The 20,095-nt window shown below is 33.9% G+C and overlaps 1 protein-coding gene across 1 annotated transcript; it reads left to right on the forward strand.

Moving 5' to 3' along the window:
- The first annotated feature begins 1,592 nt into the window (after window positions 1-1,592).
- On the forward strand, window positions 1,593-5,022 carry LOC145063634 (Transducin/WD40 repeat-like superfamily protein). The gene is made up of 11 exons (XM_079011230.1): window positions 1,593-1,772; window positions 2,246-2,342; window positions 2,543-2,604; window positions 2,785-2,841; window positions 3,124-3,183; window positions 3,346-3,402; window positions 3,522-3,564; window positions 3,893-3,970; window positions 4,065-4,383; window positions 4,456-4,612; window positions 4,689-5,022. Exons 1-11 carry the CDS (start codon window positions 1,635-1,637, stop codon window positions 4,776-4,778), a joined length of 1,158 nt encoding a protein of 385 aa, XP_078867356.1. The 5' UTR covers window positions 1,593-1,634; the 3' UTR covers window positions 4,779-5,022.
- The last annotated feature ends 15,073 nt before the right edge of the window (window positions 5,023-20,095 follow it).

Consider the following 20,095-nt stretch of genomic DNA (forward strand, 5'->3'; position numbering starts at 1 on the left):
GTCGATCCCAAGTAGCTCGACTCACTTATACTCTACTCGGGCCACGGTTGAAAGTTGATTCTTGTTGTTGAAACTTAAAATGTTCAAGTTGTTAATTTCTATAATAAATTAGATTGGTGGAATGACTATTTTTAAACCTTTTTTTTTGTCTTGCTTACGTCACTTAATTTAAGATAATAAACCACTTAGGCGAACTGAAAAAAACATTGCATAAAATTTTCATGATAGAAAATCAGAAGAAATAAAGTTTTGTAATAAAATTGTAAACTTAAAAACTTAATTGAGAAAAAAAAAACACAATATCAAAATTGATTTTTGGGATAATGACTTAAAAGAGTAATATATTTTTCGATCTGTACACATTTGGTCACTGAGTTTTTTTTTCGTCCACATTTACCCCTTCAACTTGTTAAACTGTACACATCCAGTCCTTATGACCGGTTACTACAGGTTAGCCAGGAAAAATGACTTATTTGATGGTGAATGCAGCCTAGCTCTCCCCATTCAATAGGCTAAGCCTATCCCTTTGCCGTAAAGCTAATTAGGGTAATATATTTATCATTTTGTACACATTTAGTCCTTAATATTTTTGTACACATTTAGTCCTTAATATTTTTTTTTTGTTTCAAAATAAGTCATTTTTTGTTTTTGTATCAATTCAGTACTCATGAATGATTTATTTAGGGTTTTTCTCACGACATCTAACATGAGACTATCATTGATGATAGGGACGGTTCTCTTTGGGTGCCCGCAGTGGCACCGACAACCCCTGCTTTTTCCTGTATGCAGTGTACATTTTTCGATATTTTTTGATTTTTTTTCTTTTTTCTACTTACCGGCAACACCTACTACCAAATCCTGCGTCCGTCCCTGATTGATGAGGTGTTTGGGGCTGTTGATGCTTATGTCCATCGCGGCCTCGACTGCTTGGGTGCATAGGTCTTGTGGTTTGGTTTAGGTTTTGTATTCCAAACGTCGTAATTTCTTCATACAATATCTGATGAAAGTTGTAGTAGACTAAAATACAAACACATAAATATAAAGATCGTTAAAATCCCAGATAATATGAAAAATTTATGACGTTCAAAACACATGACCCAAACAACCAAATAGTTGAGATCGCGATAGATATAAGCATCAAAAACCTAAAACACCTCGTTAATGATTGTTCCATGTAAGATGTGAGAAAAACTTAAAGAAAACATTCATAAGTATGAAATGAGTACAAACACAAAAATAAATTATTTTGCAAAAAAAAAAAAAAAATAAGGACTAAATGTGTACAAAAATATTAAGGACTAAATGTGTACAAAATGAGAAATATATTACCCTATCAAGACATTTTTACCGGTTAACCTCAAATAACCGGTCATAAGGACTGAATGTGTACAGTTTAACAAGTTGAAAGGGGTAAATATGAACAAAAAATAATCTCAGTGACCAAATATATACAAATCGAAAAATATATTACCCTCCTTTTAAGTCATTATCCCTTGATTTTTTATACAAACTTACTTTTATCCGATTTGCCCTTATATTTATAACAAAAACTAAACTAACAATAATGAAATTGTGTAAAATATAAATACGTGATAAATTACTCCGAAAGTTCAGTTCAGTAGCGAGAACCAAAAATGGCGGAATCGAGTGTGGAGACGAACGCCACGCCTACCACTAGACCACAAGCAAGACGGCTGAAAGGTCATAAAGCCATCGCCACCTGCTGTATTGCTTCCCGCGATCGTCCTGGCCTCATCGCTTCTTCATCCGAAGTACGCACCCTTTCTCACCTCTTAATTTGCCTCTTTCAGTTGTGTTATCATTTTACTGTTTGTTTATTGACACTTGCCAATCACTTAATTCCAAAAGAGAGACGAACTCTTCACTAAGGAGTTCGTACCTATTTCAACTACGAAATTGATAGGAATTCTTCGCATTGCGTGCATTTGTGCTGTGTTGCTTTTGAGGTTACGAATACTAACATTTAACCTTAAATATGCTATTAATTTCCTGATATATTACGAATTCCTGTTAACTACATTAAGGCTACTCAAAGTTATTACGTATGAGTTCACAAGGCTTGGCTTCAGATTTTAAGGAAATTTTGATACAATTTTTTAAACCTAAGTACCTAACAAGGGATTTTGGAGTCAATTTAATTAACATTCAACCTCAAAAACAATATGTTAGGTCAGAAGGCTTATCAAATGGTACTAACTATGGAATTATATCATGGTATATGCAGGATGGGTGTGTTTGCTGGTTTGATATGCGATGTAAAGATCTTTTGTTTACCATGGATGCTGCACAAAATCCTATTTCCTCTTTATGCTTCAAACCAGGTTAGTGCTCTTAGTTTTCAATACATTGTAGCAATTTATCTCTGTTGTTTCAAATGAATATATTGTGGTTTAGTTGTTTGTTAACATGTTTAACTTAACTAAAAAATTGGTTTAGGTGCGCAAATGCAGGAGATTATGTTATGCTATTTCTTTTTTCAAGAAAAGTTTAATAAGCTGCTTGTATTTTTTTTGTATTGCAGGGAATGAGGATATCATATACATTTCTTCAGAAAATGAAGTGAAGGTTTTTGATATACATATGGTAATTTTTATCAGATAATCATCACATTTCCTCCTTTTATTACACTTAAACTATTCATTGATTTTGAGTTGTTAGGTTTTATTTGACACCCATACTCGTTTGACTGATTTACATAAAGAAAAAACTTACTTGTTCCATGGTTATTCTTTAGAGGTGACAATGTTGAGCTTCATCTTGCAGCTTGCCTCATGGAAGCCATTGGAGAATTTCAATTACAATAAAGAGGAGATAAACCAGGTCCAGATTTACATTATCTGTTTTTCTTTTATCTGAAAAGTTACATTCAACAAATAGCAATATACTTTCATTTATTTGTGTATTATAGCATCCACTTCCATTTCTGATTGGGTAGGTTTTCAAAGTACAATGTTGCAATAGAAAAAAATGAAAATAGAAAGCTATAATAAACAAATCAATTGAAGTATGTTTCTATTTCATGCAATTTACCTTTATCTAAACTCATAAGTTATTGTAGCTATCATTTGCATCATAACTGAGCATCTACTTCTTTCTATGCAGATCACATGCAACTCAAAATCATCTTTTCTAGCAGCTGCAGATGATGGTGGTGATATAAAGGTTTGGTTATTTAGTTAATAGATTAATTTTTTTTTCTACTTCACAACAACGATTACAATAGTCATTTTTGGTTTAATGATCTTTTTTTTTAATCTTCTTTTTCTATCTGCTCTATATCTTAGCATTAATTTATTCCTCTTAATACTGATTATTATCTTGCAGATTATTGACATTCGCCAAAAATGCCTTTATAAGACATTAAGAGCTGCCCATGAAAGTGTATCCTTAAATTATTTGCCTTGCTTAATCATTCCCCCCCCCCCCCCCCCCCCCCCCCCACACACACACACACACACACACACACAATTTTCTTGGTTGTCATCTTAATTTATTTTCAGATATGTAGCAGTGTGCAGTTTCTTCCTTGGAGACCTTGGGAAGGTGTGTTTTTTTTTTTTTAATTTTTATATTGCCTTTAATCTGTGAATATTACTTATTTAACAAAGAGTAAATTACCTTTTTGGTACCTGAGTTTGTTCAAAAGTCTCAGTTATGGTCCCAAACAGTTTCCTCTTTGCAATTTTGGTTCCTATATGCACCAAAATTGCATAAGGAAATTTGAAAACACAAATTTTGAACATTCTGATGGACCAAAATCGTTACACTTTAAAAATAAACACTAAAATTGCAAAAGGAAACTATCTGGGGACCAAAACTACAAATTTTTTACAAACTCAGGGACCAAAATTGTAACATGTTTCTTTTGCAGTAATCACTGGTGGGCTTGATTCAAAGCTTATAATGTGGGACTTCTCCAAAGGACGACCATTCAAAGTTATGGACTTGGGTATGATTATGCGAAATTCATGTGTACAAAAGACGTTAATGCCCTCATTAGTTTTAAATATATACATTTTTTTTTTCTCTCTCTCTTCCTTTAGGTAAGTCTGATCCAGAGAGCAGCAGTAGTGGGGCCCAGTGCTTCAACCCTGCTTTTGTCCATGCAATTGCAGTTCCTGAAGTTGATATGTTGGAAAAACTTGACAAAATTTGTGTGGTGGCAAGAGGTGATGGTGTTGTTGATGTAATAAATATCGAATCAGAATTCACAGCTGCAAAATCTAAAGCTAGAAAAACTGGTCAAACAAAGTCAAACGGAAAATCTTCATCTCAAAATCCCGAAAAACAAGATCAAAATCAACGGACGAGATTGCGTTTGGATTATTCATGTGGAGGGCATACTGCTGCTGTATCTTGTGTGTAAGTCATTGTTTTTGACTTTTCTGTTTAAATACATTAAAATTAATTATAAATATTTTTGATATTTTTTAGGGCGTTTTCTATGTTTGGGGAGAAAGGAAGGTATGTTATATCAGGGGGAAATGATAAAGCTGTGAAAGCTTGGAATTTGTCAAGATTCTCTGAAGTGGATCAAACTACTAGGGACAATACCGACATTCTACATTTAAACATAAATTTGAACAGAAAAGTAAGTCTACTGACTACTCCATTCCCTATTTCTTGAAGGGTATTTTTGGTATTTTAACTTTTTGAAATGTTGGTAGGTGAATTGGCTTTGCAGCACCCCGAGTGATTCGGATAATCTTGTTGTATGTGATACATCTAAAGTGGTGAAGGTTTATACAATTGCATAATCGATTGTAACCTGAAATGGCTTCATTTGTTGAAGGTTTTTTTTTTTTTTTTTTTTTTTTTTTTTTTTTTTTTTTTTTTTTTTTTTCAATTAGATTGTCATTTAGGTATTTTAGTGGTTTCACAATTTTGAACATCTGTAATAAGTCTTTTAGAAATCTTATGTGTCTATGAACTTAAGCAACTATGAACATCACCATCAAATACTTGAAAGAAATATGCATGGAATTTTATAGCGTTCTTCCACTATGTCAAAATAAAAAAAAAATGTACTGTTCGATAAGAATGTATATATATTTTTTAATATGTTTTATTGAACTTTTGTAGAAAAAAAATGTTAAAAAAAACAAAGACTTGATTAAAAACAAAAATAGTAATTTTTGTGAATATGATGGGACGAGTATCATATAGTTATAATGAGAATTAAGTCATCCCAGAAGCATATTAAGGTTTGCTGGAAATCTGATAAATATCATAAAGTCACATAAAACTCAAAAGTATTTTCGGTTCTTCATGAGGCAACTTTAAAAAGTCATTTAGAGCATATTGAAAAATACTCTTCAAGAAAACTCATAGGCATTATACCTAGAATAAACCGATTTTGTTTTTCAGTATATTCACCAAATAAACTAGTATGCCCATGATAAAAGGCCCATTAGAGACATCACAAGAACATATAATTAGCAAGGGAAAGAGTGAAAACAATGAGCTTATTGAAGAGAAGAATTACAGAGCAATTCTCCTTGGGCTGAAAACCCTACAACTTCCATGAATTTGGAGCATATATTTTATTCTGCCAAAGGAGAATTGCCCTGCCATTCTATATCTCTCCCACTGCAATGAACATTCATTCTACTTACATTCTACTTACCACCTTCAGAATTTGGTACATGAAATCATGTCGAGATCGATGATATGCTCGATAAAAGATATTCCTTCTCACCATGTAAAGTTCATGAAGGCCATGAGTTTCTCATTTATACATTTCTTGACAGGGTAAAGATAGCAGTTGCTTTCAACCCTTAAGTTACTTGATTTGCATTTTATGATACTTTAGTAATGTTAGCGGTGTCATATATTATCACATTTGCAGAATAACTTTAACCGGTGATTCGCATGTTGATGGAATATTGTAACTTCATATATAGTTATGGACTTACGGTGCTTCAACAATTTGATTACAGCTACTCGAGTTCAATATTTCATCTTGTGATCACATTCCAGACAAGTTTTTTTAGAGGAAATTCCACAAAAGTCACTAAGTTTACATATAAATTCGATTTTGACAATGCATTATTTTTGTCTCAAATTGGACACCCTGTCTACCAGTTTCTTACAATTCTACTAACATGTCATGTTGACGTGTCAATTTTGATGACGTGACATATTGACATTGCATGATGACATGACATTTTTGGTGATATCACATTCTGGTTGTCAAAATAAAAAAAATAAAAATAATGTATAGTGACTTTTGTGATAATTTTCCAAAATCGAGCGACTTTTGTGCAACATGGTATTATTATATATTTTCCGGTTACAAATGATGAAAATTTGCAACTGGTGAGTATGATCTTGATAATCTTGTGGAGAACTTTCTCTAATTTAACTATATAGATAAATACGTATCAAATGCTACTAATTACAGGAAGCATTATATCACACACACACACACACACACACACACATATATATATATATATATATATATATATATATATATATATATATATATATATATATATATATGTGTGTGTGTGTGTGTGTGTGTGTGTAGGGGGGGTTAATTTATTACAAGAACTTAAAGATTTGCGAGAATTTCTAATCTGCTCATCATTTTTCCAAACCAAGACCATTATTGGACTCTTAGAGCCGTATCTTAGAGAGATCCAAGCTAAAAAAGGTTTGATGAACCCTTTCTTATTTTATTGTATTTATTATTATTTTTTTGAACTGTGCAATATATGCACATTTGAATGTTAATATATGTGAATCTATGCACATTTAGTGTTTTTTTTTCAAAATTTCAAAATATTCTATAGCTTGGATTACGACATCCCTCTTCTAAGTTATAAAATAGTTTGTTGGGTCCTAGCCTTAATATTTCATATTGGGTGTTATATTAAGGACTTTAAATAAATTATCTTGAATATCTCCCAAAAGATATGTAGTTCAGACATCTATGATCTTCCCAAATATCTTGGAACTTCACTTCCTCTACATCCTCCAATTATTCTCCCTAACCCACAAGTTCAAGGTCATTCAAGCCCTATTGGCAAGGCAAGGTCTAGGTGTGATCACATCTTGGAGATGAAGTCACATACTGATAAGCCGGGAGAGTTGGGTGTCAAAGTCTTAAAGAAAGTTAGTGGTTCAATCACTTTCTAAGTCACATAGTGAGTTCCTTGGGACTCCTATGAAACAGACTATGACAAGACCATTAATGATCTTATCTATTTGCTTTGTGCTGCTAAATCAGAAATGATTTAATGTACTAGTAAAGCAAATTTGATTAGGAGATCAACTTCCCAAAACTTTATGGACAGGGACAATAGTGACATAGGAAATCCAAAAAAGCATTCTCTTCCCAATGGAAATGGATCGGCCATAGTCAACTCGGTTGACCAAATGGTAAAGAGAAAGGCTAAGTCTGAGATAGTCCCATTTACTATTACCTAAGGGTTCATATGGTCCTATTGCCAAAAGGAAAGGGCATTGGTTGCGAAGGTGTCAATTTTACCTGAAAGATCATAAAGCTAGTAAAGTCAATAAGTTTGACTCTATTTCAGGTAAGGTCCACTATCTAACTCGGTTAAGTTTCTATTCTAAGATTCTTATTACAAGATGTGACTGGGTCACATGTTGATGTTTAAGAATCAAAGGAAAAGTGAAGGAAACTTAAAGAAAGAGTATGTTCGCGAAGATGGATTTCTATCGCTTGATTGAAGATTGGATTCTTGAGCTACTCTTAGGAGTTATGATAGATTGTTAGGAAACAAGTAATAACATAGTTTTCATTTCAAGTTACATTGTAAGGAAAAAGTTTTTTCCGCATTTTAAAATAAATAAAAGTTTGTTTTACTTTATTTTTATCTCCTTACAATGACATTCATGAAAACTTGATGTTTGTATGTTTATAGCAATATTGGAAATATGAATTTGATTCGTTCATTTGTGGTAGTGTCTAAATTTACCAAATAAGGAAATATTCTCATCACCTAAGTTTCAATTGGACCGAAACTTGGAATCATGCAAGTTATATAGTATGATGAATGAGAACTTTCGAGCATTGGAAAAATTAAGACTAACTACTTGTTCACATGGATGTGTGAGTCAAGAGAAGGACTAAGGGATCAAGTACACTTTCTTGTGCACTTGTCAAAGTCCACCACAAAAGATGGATAAGACTATCCGTCATGATTTACTAAGGTTTAGTAAATATGATTATACTTACAAGCTTAAGTATAATTATGAAACATTGGAAAATTTTCAATGTATGACAGAACGAATAAGAAGAATCAAATTAGGCAGAAGGATAAAAGTTTCTCAAATCTAAAAAGATGGGAGAGTACTTTAGTATCATCTTTTAAGGTCATCTTAATGATTTTGAAACCTTATCACAATTCATCCTCTAAGTACATTATGATAGTTAAGAAGAGGAGTTATGAATTGTTGAAGTGGTTAAATCAAGAAGATGATTCATACTTCATTCCAAAACAATTCATAGAGTTATACTCTAAGATTGTAACTTGAGTGACATGTCTTAAAGAAGGTTTAAAACACTTGTCATATATAAGAGTAAAAGTTTTCTACTCTTGTACATTTGAAATTGGTAAGTTGTGATGTTTTGGATAAAACAAAGACCAACTAAGGCTAATTGTGTTAAGTGTCTGTCTTGATTAGAATCCACACTATCTCTTGAATATTTGACAAGAAAGTCGTATAGGTCAAGGAGACAGTGGGAGTCTAAAAGATCCTGAAAAAGGTTTCAAGAAGTAATCAAGAATAAAACCTGTATTTCATCGCTAGCACACAAGTAGAGGTTTATAACCTATCGTGCTGACATTTCTGTGCCCATTCCATTTAAGTTGGCTATACATTTGAGTTCCACATGTTTTCAGTTGTTTTCATAACTACTTGGAAGCAATCTCAGGCCCTTGAGCTGCCAGGTGACAAGAAGTTAAGATTGCACAAGTTCAATCCATATGAGTTTAGATTTGTCATTATCCTTGTCTCGTGACTATGGTTTTGACAATTCACATGGATAAGAACACATACACCATTAAATCTAAGTGTCATAAGGTTTCTCTTCGATTCATGAAAATGATTGTAAGGAAACTCTTTCACTAAGTAGATTTTGAGTAGATAGCAATTGTGGGAATGACAAAAGGTCTAAACATTATGATTACGGCATCCCTCTTCATAATTGTTTAGACACACATGTGAGCTATCTAAGAGAGGTGTATGATATTGATAAAGTCTTATCAAGGCAATCTAGTATCAGAAATCTGAACTTTGGTAAGAAAGTCAATAAAGTATTGATTTCTAGAAGTTCAGTTGATTTCTGGGTACATGTCAAAGCTAGTGGGAGCATAAGTGTTATGCTAATAATCATCATGTTAGTGGGAGCATGATAATTATGATAAGTATTGCAAGTTAGCAATGTTAATTATAGAAAACAAAAGTTTCAATTCGTGAGGTTGCAGGGGTTGAAAAAGTTGTTTTGCTATAATTAAGGGAGAGGAAATTATACTTCATCTCAAATCTAAAAGCTTAGATTGAGGTCTTAATCATATTTAGTCAAGAATATATATGAATTTCATGTTGGGATGGCTCAAAATAAGGAAATTCTATATATGGGTTCATTAATTGCGTTCTAAAATTCGATTATGATTACGACATCCCTTTTCATAATCTGAATTATGAGAACTTGGCAAATAGAAATGGAAATATGATAGCAAAAGACTGGTTTAGTCTTTATGTGAGACATCATGAATCGTGTCCCATATGCTTCAGATATAGGATCGATTACATGTGCTATATTCACTCTTTCTAAGTTTTTCCAAATGCCTGGGGCATGAAGAAGGGAAAAAGGTCTAGAAATTGATATGACTAAAATGATTAAGCAATTGTTGAGGACAATCTAAGGTTTACCAAAGATTGGTTGCTCAAGGACAGTTGGAAGTATAGTATTAATTCTGGAAGGACCATATTGACATAATCTGTAAGGAGGCAACTCTTGTTCAGAAGTGATAGTCAAAATGGAATATGGAAATGCTTCAAAGTTAGAAAGTATTCAATCTGTATGATTAGGAAACTTAATGCAAGAAGGATGTTTCCAAGGAGTTGATCTCCTTTGGAATACTCTGTAATGATTGTTGCCAAGTCTTTGTGAATTTATGCATAATCATTACAAGAGGATCAATGCATATAAGTTTAGAATCTAACAGATTTCAGTAAATGACATGAATTTGGAATTCTTGCATTTGCGGTAAGATTTGGGACTGTGAAATGAGAATCATTGGAGTTATGTTCAATTGATCTATTTCACAAAGTAAAGATCATAGACAAACATAGTATGCATACTTGGTGTGTGACATGACTAGTGTTTATAAAAACATAGTGTACATGCTTGGAGCATGGGACAACTATTGTTTTAATTCAAGAATAAAGTTGATAGCTGAAACAGTATACAATGAATAATATGTAATCATATGGTGATAAATAAAAGGTGTTTTATTTATATTCATAAGTTCTAAGACCATATTGGATTCGATTATTATTGTGTTTCACTTTGCATGTTTTGACTTCCAGAATAACTAGGTCATTGTTCTGATTGACTAAGTTATTCAAACCATCCACAGTCGGTCATATGTTGGAAGTAGATATGAATCAAGACTGTCATGGGTTGGGTTTGTAGAGGTCTAAGATGTTGGACAAGGTGGTGCTACAACATTCATGAGTGCTCATAAGTTTTGAGTATTGGATTCAACCGCACTCATTGGAATCACTTCATGGATTTTATCACGAGTGATCATGAGACGATAACATCTTATATTCTTCAAACCTATAGATATGAGTTGTTACTATGAGTTGGTTATACATTGATTGCACGAAAACGCATTGGTAACTCTATGTTATAAAACGTGCCTTTGTGTATGATTCAACAAGTAGTAGAACAAGCCATATGAGTCGAAGTTTATCCATTCCTTTTACCTTCGGGATAAAAGCGATATTTGTGGCCCCCTCGATGATTTGATAATGAAAAATGGAAGTGCTCGGCCGGGCCAGGACTGATTTGATTTGTGCAATTAGTCAGTCGTCATAAATCGGAAATCGGGAACAACAAATGGACAGAGAGAATGATTATAATCCATGTATCAGTCCATATGATATCTAGAATGGAGGAATATATGATCGCTTATCTAATGGACGCGTCATTGATTTGTTCAGAGTTCGACAACGACTTTAAGAGCTACGATTGCTAGTCGGGTTATGAAGTCGTACCTGCAATAATAGTTTTAGACTTATCCAAGTGGGAGACTGTTGGATTAGATGTCAAAGCCTATAACTATTATTGATATGTACTTGACCCGAGAGTAGCATGGTCCATTTGGGTTGCATATCATCAGGACAATTTGTTAGGATGGACTTTTGAGAGAAGGTTATTTATGGTTTATTAATATATTATAAGTTATAATATATTAATATGAAATCATATGTTTTAATTAGTATCGATCAAGAATTAATTTGGAATTAATTTAGTGATCAAAAGAGACTAATTAAATCTATGGGGACTAATTATGATAATTAGTTATATTTATATGTGTTGGGCTTATGATCCATGTTGGACCAAGTTTATGTATGGATACATAAAGAGTTGGGCCACATGAACCATGGATCATAAAACCCATGAGTATGGATTATGGGTTATACCCATGACCCTTGGAATCCTACATATAAATAGGTTACTCCATAGCCAAAATCACCAGTTCTTTTCTTAGAGAAATATGGAGGTGTTTTGGTGCATGGAATTCTCTCTCAAGAGCCACCTTTGTCCTAGGTGTGCTGTGATTCCATTTGAGACATTTAATACTATTGGTGCTAAGCTCTTAAGGCCAAATACATCAAGACTTCAAGCCACATAAAAGGTATGTTTCCCTAACTAGTATATTATATGGTTTATGTCAAATGCATGCTAGTTATAGGTTTAATGCCTTGGAAACCATTTGCATGTATAATTAGTGAAAACATAGATCCAAGGTATTTAGGGTTGTATGTGCACCATAGGATGTTGTATTATACCAAAACCCAACAGTATCTTGGCCTACCGTACAATCTAGGACCGCCTCATCCCACCAGCCACTATGTCGACATATAAATCAAACAAGCAAACAAACAAGAACATAAATACATGCAACTATCTACACTAGTCTACCTGTCTTGTAACGTCACAAAAATACAATCCAAAAATTTCATTTTTAATTTACTAAAAACAATATTCCAAAACATCATCCATACAACCCAAATGAAAACAAGTGTATCAAACATTATATCAATCAAAGTATATCTCAAAAGCGAAAATCATGTGGTGTGTGCGATGCAGTCATCCCGAGCTCTTCCCCTTGGAACCGGAAGTACCTGAAACATAAACTGAAAACTGTAAGCACAAAGCTTAGTGAGTTCCCTAAGATACCGCATACCACACATACATAGCATATAACGAGCCCCACCCAAAGAGTATAACGGGCCCCGTCCTAACTCGCATAACGGGTCCCACCCAAATGAGTATAACAGGCCTTGCCCTAACTCACATAACGGGCCCCACCCAAATAAGTATAACGGGCTCCACCCTAACTCGCATAACGGGCCCCGCCCACATACAATTCATATCACATACCAAATAATAACATACATGATAATCATCAGGCCCCATCCATGAAGCATACAAGCACAAACATATACTAGTGTCACATAAACAATGAGTATTCCAACATATCAGATCATGGGTCGGCATTAGTGCCTTCAACCCGCTATACATAGTGAGGAAAATCACCTCGCATTACTGAATCTCATTGAAAATCCCTAGCTGCTGTCCTGACGAATCCCCGAGCTAACAATACAAAATAGCACCGAATTAGCACTCAGGTTCCAATCTATATCCAATAATCCATACTTGGGGTAAAATGACCATTTTACCCCTGACCTAGTTTGAACCAAGACTGAGGTCCAAACTCACAAACCAAAAAGGACGAAAACCAAATGATCCTCCACGGCTCACTTATGGCCCAATTTTCCAAATTGGGCCCAAACCCTATATGAACCTTAACCTAAGGCCTAATAATTTTCTCTAGTCCAAACTCTTAGCCTAAGGCTTGATTTCAGATGGCTCACTAAGGTCCAAAGCAAAAAGGTCCAAAGGAATGACCCAACCGAAGCCCAAAAATTGTGAAGCCCAACAGACTGAGTACGTGGTGCGTACTCAACTATATGCTAAACGTACTCGCTGCTTGGCTTGTACACTGCGTGTACATACTTGTATGCCCAACGTACTCCTCCATTAAGCCAACTTTTCCATTAAGCTCTTAATGCTTAAGTATAAAGGTACAAACCACAGATCTGAGTCCCAAAAAATGTCTAAAACCATAAAGTCACTGCCTTGGTGACTTTACTTGCCCCAAAAGGTCCTAACTTTGAAATTTAGCATTCTACTTCCATAAAATGAACTCAAACTCATGCTTGGGCGATTCTAAGCCCTAAAGGTGTCAACTTTACGAATCTAGGACCATAGAAACACCAAGAGTGACAACTCTAAGCTCCTGGAGTGGTATCAAACAACTAGATCTCAACCATAGGACCAAGAAGGGTCCAAAACTTAAACAAGGAAGATCTAAGCTTCTAAAGAACAAGATCAAAGTTTTATACCTTAAACAAGCTAGAAATGGAGCAGATAATCCACATCCACAACCTCTTCCTTGATCCACTACCTTGCACTTATCTTCTCCTTGTTGTAAATGGATTAAAATACACCAAATAGGACACTATAAGCTGAAAATTCAAGAGAGAGGCTTAGGGTTTTGAGTATAGGGAAAGGAGGACAGAGGAGGCTAAGAAATGAGGGTTCCATGGTCCATAATGATGTTTATATAGTGTCCAACCTCGAGAATTAGGGTTTCTAAATGACCCATGTACGCCCCACGTACATACACGTACGCCCAACGTACGTGTCCGAAGTCCTAATCTCTCCTCGCATGAGTATGCTAAGCATACCATGTGGTACGCCCCGCGTACTCGCTTTACAGCTTGTACGCCAAGCGTACCATGTGGTACGCCCCACGTACAAAACAAAGACTAAAATGGACTAATTAAATAATACAAGGGAAAACTAGAAACTTAATAGGATTTAAGTGTTACAATTCTCCCCCACTTGAATCAGACTTTGTTCTTGAAGTCTGCTGCCTTGAACAACTCTGAATAGTGCTCTCTCATCTCATCCTCGAGCTCCCAAGTCCACTCCGACCCCTTGTTGTGCTGCCACTACACCTTCACTAGCTTGACAACCTTGTTCCTCAAGGTCTTCGTCTGCCGATCCAAGATTGCCACCGGTGTCTCAATATAGTTCAGGCTGTCATCCACCTGAATATCCTCCAATGGTACCACTATGAATCTGAATGAACTCGGCTGGAAGATCTAAATGATAAGCAACCCGACCCATCCAAGCCAAAACCCTGAAGGGACCAATATACTTGGGGCCCAGCTTGCCCCGCTTTCGGAACCGGATGACACCTTTCCAAGGTGACACCTTCAGGAGAACCATATCTCCCACCTGGAACTCTATGTCTGACCGGGGCCTATCGGCATAACTCTTCTGCCAACTCTGAGCAGTCTGGAGCCTGCACCGAACCTGCTGAATCAACTCAGTGATCTTGAGTACCACCTCAATACCCCCATAACTCGTTGACCTACCTCGCCCCAACAAATCGAGGTCCTGCATTTCCTCCCATAGATCATCTCAAAAGGAGGCCGATCGATGCTAACGTGATAATTATTGTTATACGAAATTCCGCTAATGGAAGATATGTATCCCAACTCCAACCAAAATCCAATACGCACACACGAAGCATATCCTCAAGGGTCTGGATAGTACGCTCACTCTGACCATCAGTCTGCAGATAAAAACTATACTGAAATGAAGTCGAGTTCCCAACTCATCGTGGCATCTTTTCTAGAACCTGGAAGTGAAACGAACATCCATGTCAGAAACCACTGATACCGGCACCCCATGATGTGCCACCACCTCCATGATATAAATCTCGACCAACTTCTCTGCAAAAATACTTTCTTGAATCGGAATGAAATGCGCGTTCTTGGTCAAACGATCAACGATGACGCAAATCGAATCCACTCCACGCGCAGTCTTGGGAAGCTTCGTGATGAAATCCATAGTGATATCTTCCCATTTCCATACGGGAATCTCGAACGGCTTCATCTTGTTGTGAGGACGCTGATGTTCGGCCTTGACCTTCCGAGCACCGCTGCACATACCATGTCACAACCCGCTTTATGCATGACCACCAATATGTGGATATATAGGCTCCCACGTTCTATAAAAATGATAGAAAGCTATCAATTTATCAATACATGGGTTCATTAATGTGGTTGATGATTATTATTCGATATTATATTTTTTTGCCACAATACACTGCCTTAATTTATTTTTCAACGTTCCTTGTTGGTGTTGTTTTCCTCATCGTCATGTAATTGCTCCTTTAAAACCCAAAAGAATTTAACTGAAGATACACTTTCGTGATGAAGAACTAAGAATTGAAGGGTTATTAAAGCATCCATACATCATAGTTTAATAAAACGATCGAATAAGATAGAACAGAGAGACTTCCGTTGATAACAGATAGGTCGTGGGTTGTATCCATGACACCCCCAAGATTTCCAGCCGTTGAGTGAGTCAAAATATGCCCTCTCATTGACTAATGAATTGTTAAATAATAATAATATTAAAAAAAATTCATTGAACTTTTATAGAATTCAATGTATTGTAGAAAAAAAAAACTAAAGTTATTTGAAAAATAAAACAATAATGTGACAATTGGTTAAATGTTATAGTATATGCACAAAGATGAAAAAACCAAAGACTTAATTTAAAAATAAAAACTGTAACTTTTGTGAATATGATGGGACGAAGTGTCGTATAGTTATCATAAATTTGATGTAAATTTGATAAATATCATAAAGTTACCTAAAATTCAAAGTATTTTCGGTTCTCCATGAGGCAACTTTAAAGGTCCGTTAAAAGTCAGAGAGCATATAGGGACCATCCAATCTAAACTTGCAGATGTGATGAATCGAAAGCTCAAAGGCATCATACCTAGAATAAACCGATTTTGTTTTTCAGTATATTCACAAAATAAACTAGTATGCCCATGATAAAAGGCCCATTACAGACATCACAAGAACATAATTAGCAAGGGAAAGAGTGGAAACAATGAGCTTATGGAAGAGAAGAATTACAGAGCAATTCTCCTTGGGCTGAAAACCCTACAACTTCCATGAATTTGGAGCATATATTTTATTCTGCCAAAGGAGAATTGCCCTGCCATTCTATATCTCTCCCGCTGCAATGCACCTGTCAGAAACATTCATTCTAAATACCACCTTCATAATTTGGTACATGAAATCATCGATAAAAGATATCCCTTCTTACCATGTAAGTTCATGAAGGACACGTGTGATTGAATTTCTCAAAGCTAAGTCACTTGATTTGTGTTATATGGTACTTTAGTAATGTTAACGGTGTCATTATATATACACATTTGCAGAATAACAGTGACTGGTAATTTGTATCCTGATTGAATATCTGTAAATTAATTTTATAGTTACGGACTTATGGTGCTTCGACAATTTGATTACAGCTACTTGAGTTCAATCTTTCATCTTGTCACATTCCAAACATGGATTTTTTACGAAACATGAATGCTCAATTATAGTTCAACTGATGCTACAAAATCTGGAGTAAGAGATCGTCTAAACTAGACTCCAACCGACAACAAGAAGAATTACCAACTAATTGGCAATCTGATTTATCAGCTAAGGCCAGAATTTGCATAAGAAGTGACTATTTTGGTCTCACAATCCTCGCGAAAACTATGGATATAAGCACTAAAAAATTTAGATATTTATTGAATTGTTGTAAATTAAGTTGGTAACGTATAAGTCTAGTTGTCATCACGGTTACAAATCTAGAAGAGAAAACCACATGGTACCAAATACGTTTCAACCAGGTACAAACATGGTTTTGAATAAAATCGGACTGGACCGACTGGTTGAACCGGGAACCATTCAAATTACTGGTTTTTTTTTTTCCCTCAAAATCCGCTTGTCAGCAAACGAGTGGGAACCGGCTGGTTTTCCAAAAAAAAAAGGTTCAACAAAAAAAAAAGGTTCTCGAGAAAATTTTCAAACATACCTTTTCTTCTTTTAAATAGTATACATTTTTTTTTCGAACACATACCTTAATTTTTTTAAGATAGATCCTAATTTGTTGGGTATATATTTCATAGTAAATATTGAAAATTTATGTGGGTTAGAGAACACACCTTATGATATACTAGCCTCTCCCTTGTGTCTCCTGCTACAAGCTGACTTTTAAGATAGATCCTAATTTGTTGGGTATATATTTTATACTTGAGTTTATGGCTTGATACATATCTATTATGGGATGGGTTCATATTAATGTATCAAGCTAGGTACCGTTGATCAACATAGCCGTGACCAACGATCATGTTGGCTCTTCAAAACATTAGTTATTGTTATGATCCTACATCAGCCAAAAATATATTAAGTTGATGACTTATAAGTTTATATGTCCCTTCTTTCTACAAGCTAGCTTTTGGAAGCGAGTTATATACTTAAGTTTGTGGCTTGATATAAGCCTAATATTGGATGAGTTTCGTATTATCATGTATATTTTTAAAAACAACTTGACCCGTATATTGAATGTCAATTGAGTTTAATAATGTCCAGGTTCCCAAAAAATCTGAAGTGAACTAAGAATATCAACTAAAATGGAAAAAATTGGATCGAATGATATAAAGTCGCCAAAATTACAAAAAATAGCACACACTAAACATAATAATCAACATACGTGACACAAGGACTTAAGGTGTTTCCGGTATCAATATATTAATCTACAAAAGGTGATCATGATGAATTTTATTTAACCTACAACTCAAATGAGCGATTATAAACATGTTAACCCGAAAGCATATTCCTATGGTGAATAACACTCAAAATCACCCTATATGCTTTAAATATTAGATATTCTTAAGCGATGTGTAAGATCCCTTTAATTCTACACAAATTAAAGGGAAACCTTCAAAAAAGTCTCAATATTTACGGAAAAGTTACACTTTAGTCCCAAAATTTTTTTTTGAACGAAAAAATACTGAAAACCAGCAATAATTTGCAGTTTGACCATTTTTGACCGGTTGAAACCGGTACCAAATTAATTTGGGACTATTTCGTAAACTAACACAATATATTGGGACTTTTTTTATAAACAAAAAATATTAGGACTTTTCTGTAAACAAAAATATTATGACTTTTCTACAAAAAAACCCTTATTATTATTAATATTATTATTATTATTATTATTATTATTATTATTATAAATAAGAATACTATTTTTTGAACTTGTTATTATTATTATTATTATTGTTACTAATACATTTAAATGCATTTAAATGAAAAAATTAATATTAATGACATTATTTAAGGGTGGAGGTGGAGGAGATGGTGATGCTTTTAGCATTGAAATCATGAATGTTTTTTTTGTATATTTTTACTTTGTATATGGTCATTTCACATTTGTTATTATCGTTTTCAATTCAAAATAATAATACTTAACAATTTAAAAAAAGTTGCATATTTGTAAAATTGTTTATAAATAGTTTAAGGTAGATAGGTTTCTCACTTTATATATAAATTGTTTAAGGTAGAAAAAATACTTTCCAAATCTAACAAATCCACTACAAACATCTACATAGGTAGCCCATATCAAAATTCAAAAGTAATAAATTATAATATCTTGTTTAAGAAAAAGTAATAGGACATGTTTTTTGGATTAATAGTTTTGAATTTTTATTAATACTTTTGAATTATTCATATTATTTTTTATTAAACAAGATATTGTAATTAATACTTTTGAGTTTTGATATGGGTTACCTATGTAGATGTTTGTAGTGGATTTGTTGGATTTGGAAAGTAATTCTTCTACCTTAAACAATTTTATATATAAAGTGAGAAACCCATCTACCTTAAACTATTTATAAACAATTTTACAAATATGCAGCTTCTTTTAAATTCTTAAGTATTATTATTCTGAATTGAAAACAATAATAACAAATGTGAAATGACCATATACAAAGTAAAAATATACAAGTAGACATTTACGATTTCAATGCTAAAAGCATCACCATCTCTTCCACCTCTACCTTTAAACAATGTCATTAATATTATTTTTTCATTTAAATGAATTTACATGTATTAGTAACAATATTAATAATAACAAGTTCAAAAAATAATATTTTTATTTATATTTTCAAAAACAACAACAACAACAACAGCAACAGCAACAGCAACAACAACAACAACAACAGCAGCAACAACAACAACAAAAGCAACAACAACAAAAACAACAACAACAACAACAGCAACAACAACAGCAACAACAACAACAACAACAACAACAACAACAACAACAACAAAAACAACAACAACCACAACCACAAGCACAACAACAACAACAACATCAACAACCACAACCACAACTAGAACCACAACCACAACAACAACAACAAGGGTTTTGTTTGTATAAAAAATCCTAATATTTTTGTTTACAAAAAAGTCCTAATATTATAGAAAAGTCCCAATATTTTGGGTTAGCTTACGAAATAGTCCCAAATTAATTTGATACCGGTTTCAACCGGTCAAAAAGGGTCAAATTGCAAATTTTTGTTGGTTTTCAGGACTTTTTTGTTTAAAAAAAATCTTGGGATTAAAGTGTAACTTTTCCGTAAATATTGGGACTTTTCTGAAGATTTCCCCAAATTAAATAAGTAAACTTTGGTAACTTTTCGTTTGTTTGTTACCTAGTCTGTAGCACATTTGTGTCCAAAATAGTTTAGGAAAGGAAACAACCACTTTAGAGACTATAGAGTCGATGGTTAAATTTACATAGCTATGTATTAGTGTAACGTCGCAAAAATTAAAACTAAAAATTTTCGTTTTTAAATTAATAAAACTA

This window comes from Lactuca serriola, chromosome 7 (assembly GCF_051521515.1).
Source record: "Lactuca serriola cultivar US96UC23 chromosome 7, Lser_US96UC23_V15, whole genome shotgun sequence".
NCBI lineage: Eukaryota > Viridiplantae > Streptophyta > Magnoliopsida > Asterales > Asteraceae > Lactuca > Lactuca serriola.

What these genes read in the sequence shown, in the direction of transcription:
- LOC145063634 (XM_079011230.1), top strand. Translation starts at nt 1,635, where the DNA reads ATGGCGGAATCGAGTGTGGAGACGAACGCCACGCCTACCACTAGACCA. An exon ending in CTCTTTATGCTTCAAACCAG is followed by an intron (nt 2,343 to 2,542) that starts GTTAGTGCTCTT and finishes TTTGTATTGCAG; the next exon opens with GGAATGAGGATATCATATAC. An exon ending in TCCTTGGAGACCTTGGGAAG is followed by an intron (nt 3,565 to 3,892) that starts GTGTGTTTTTTT and finishes TTTCTTTTGCAG; the next exon opens with TAATCACTGGTGGGCTTGAT.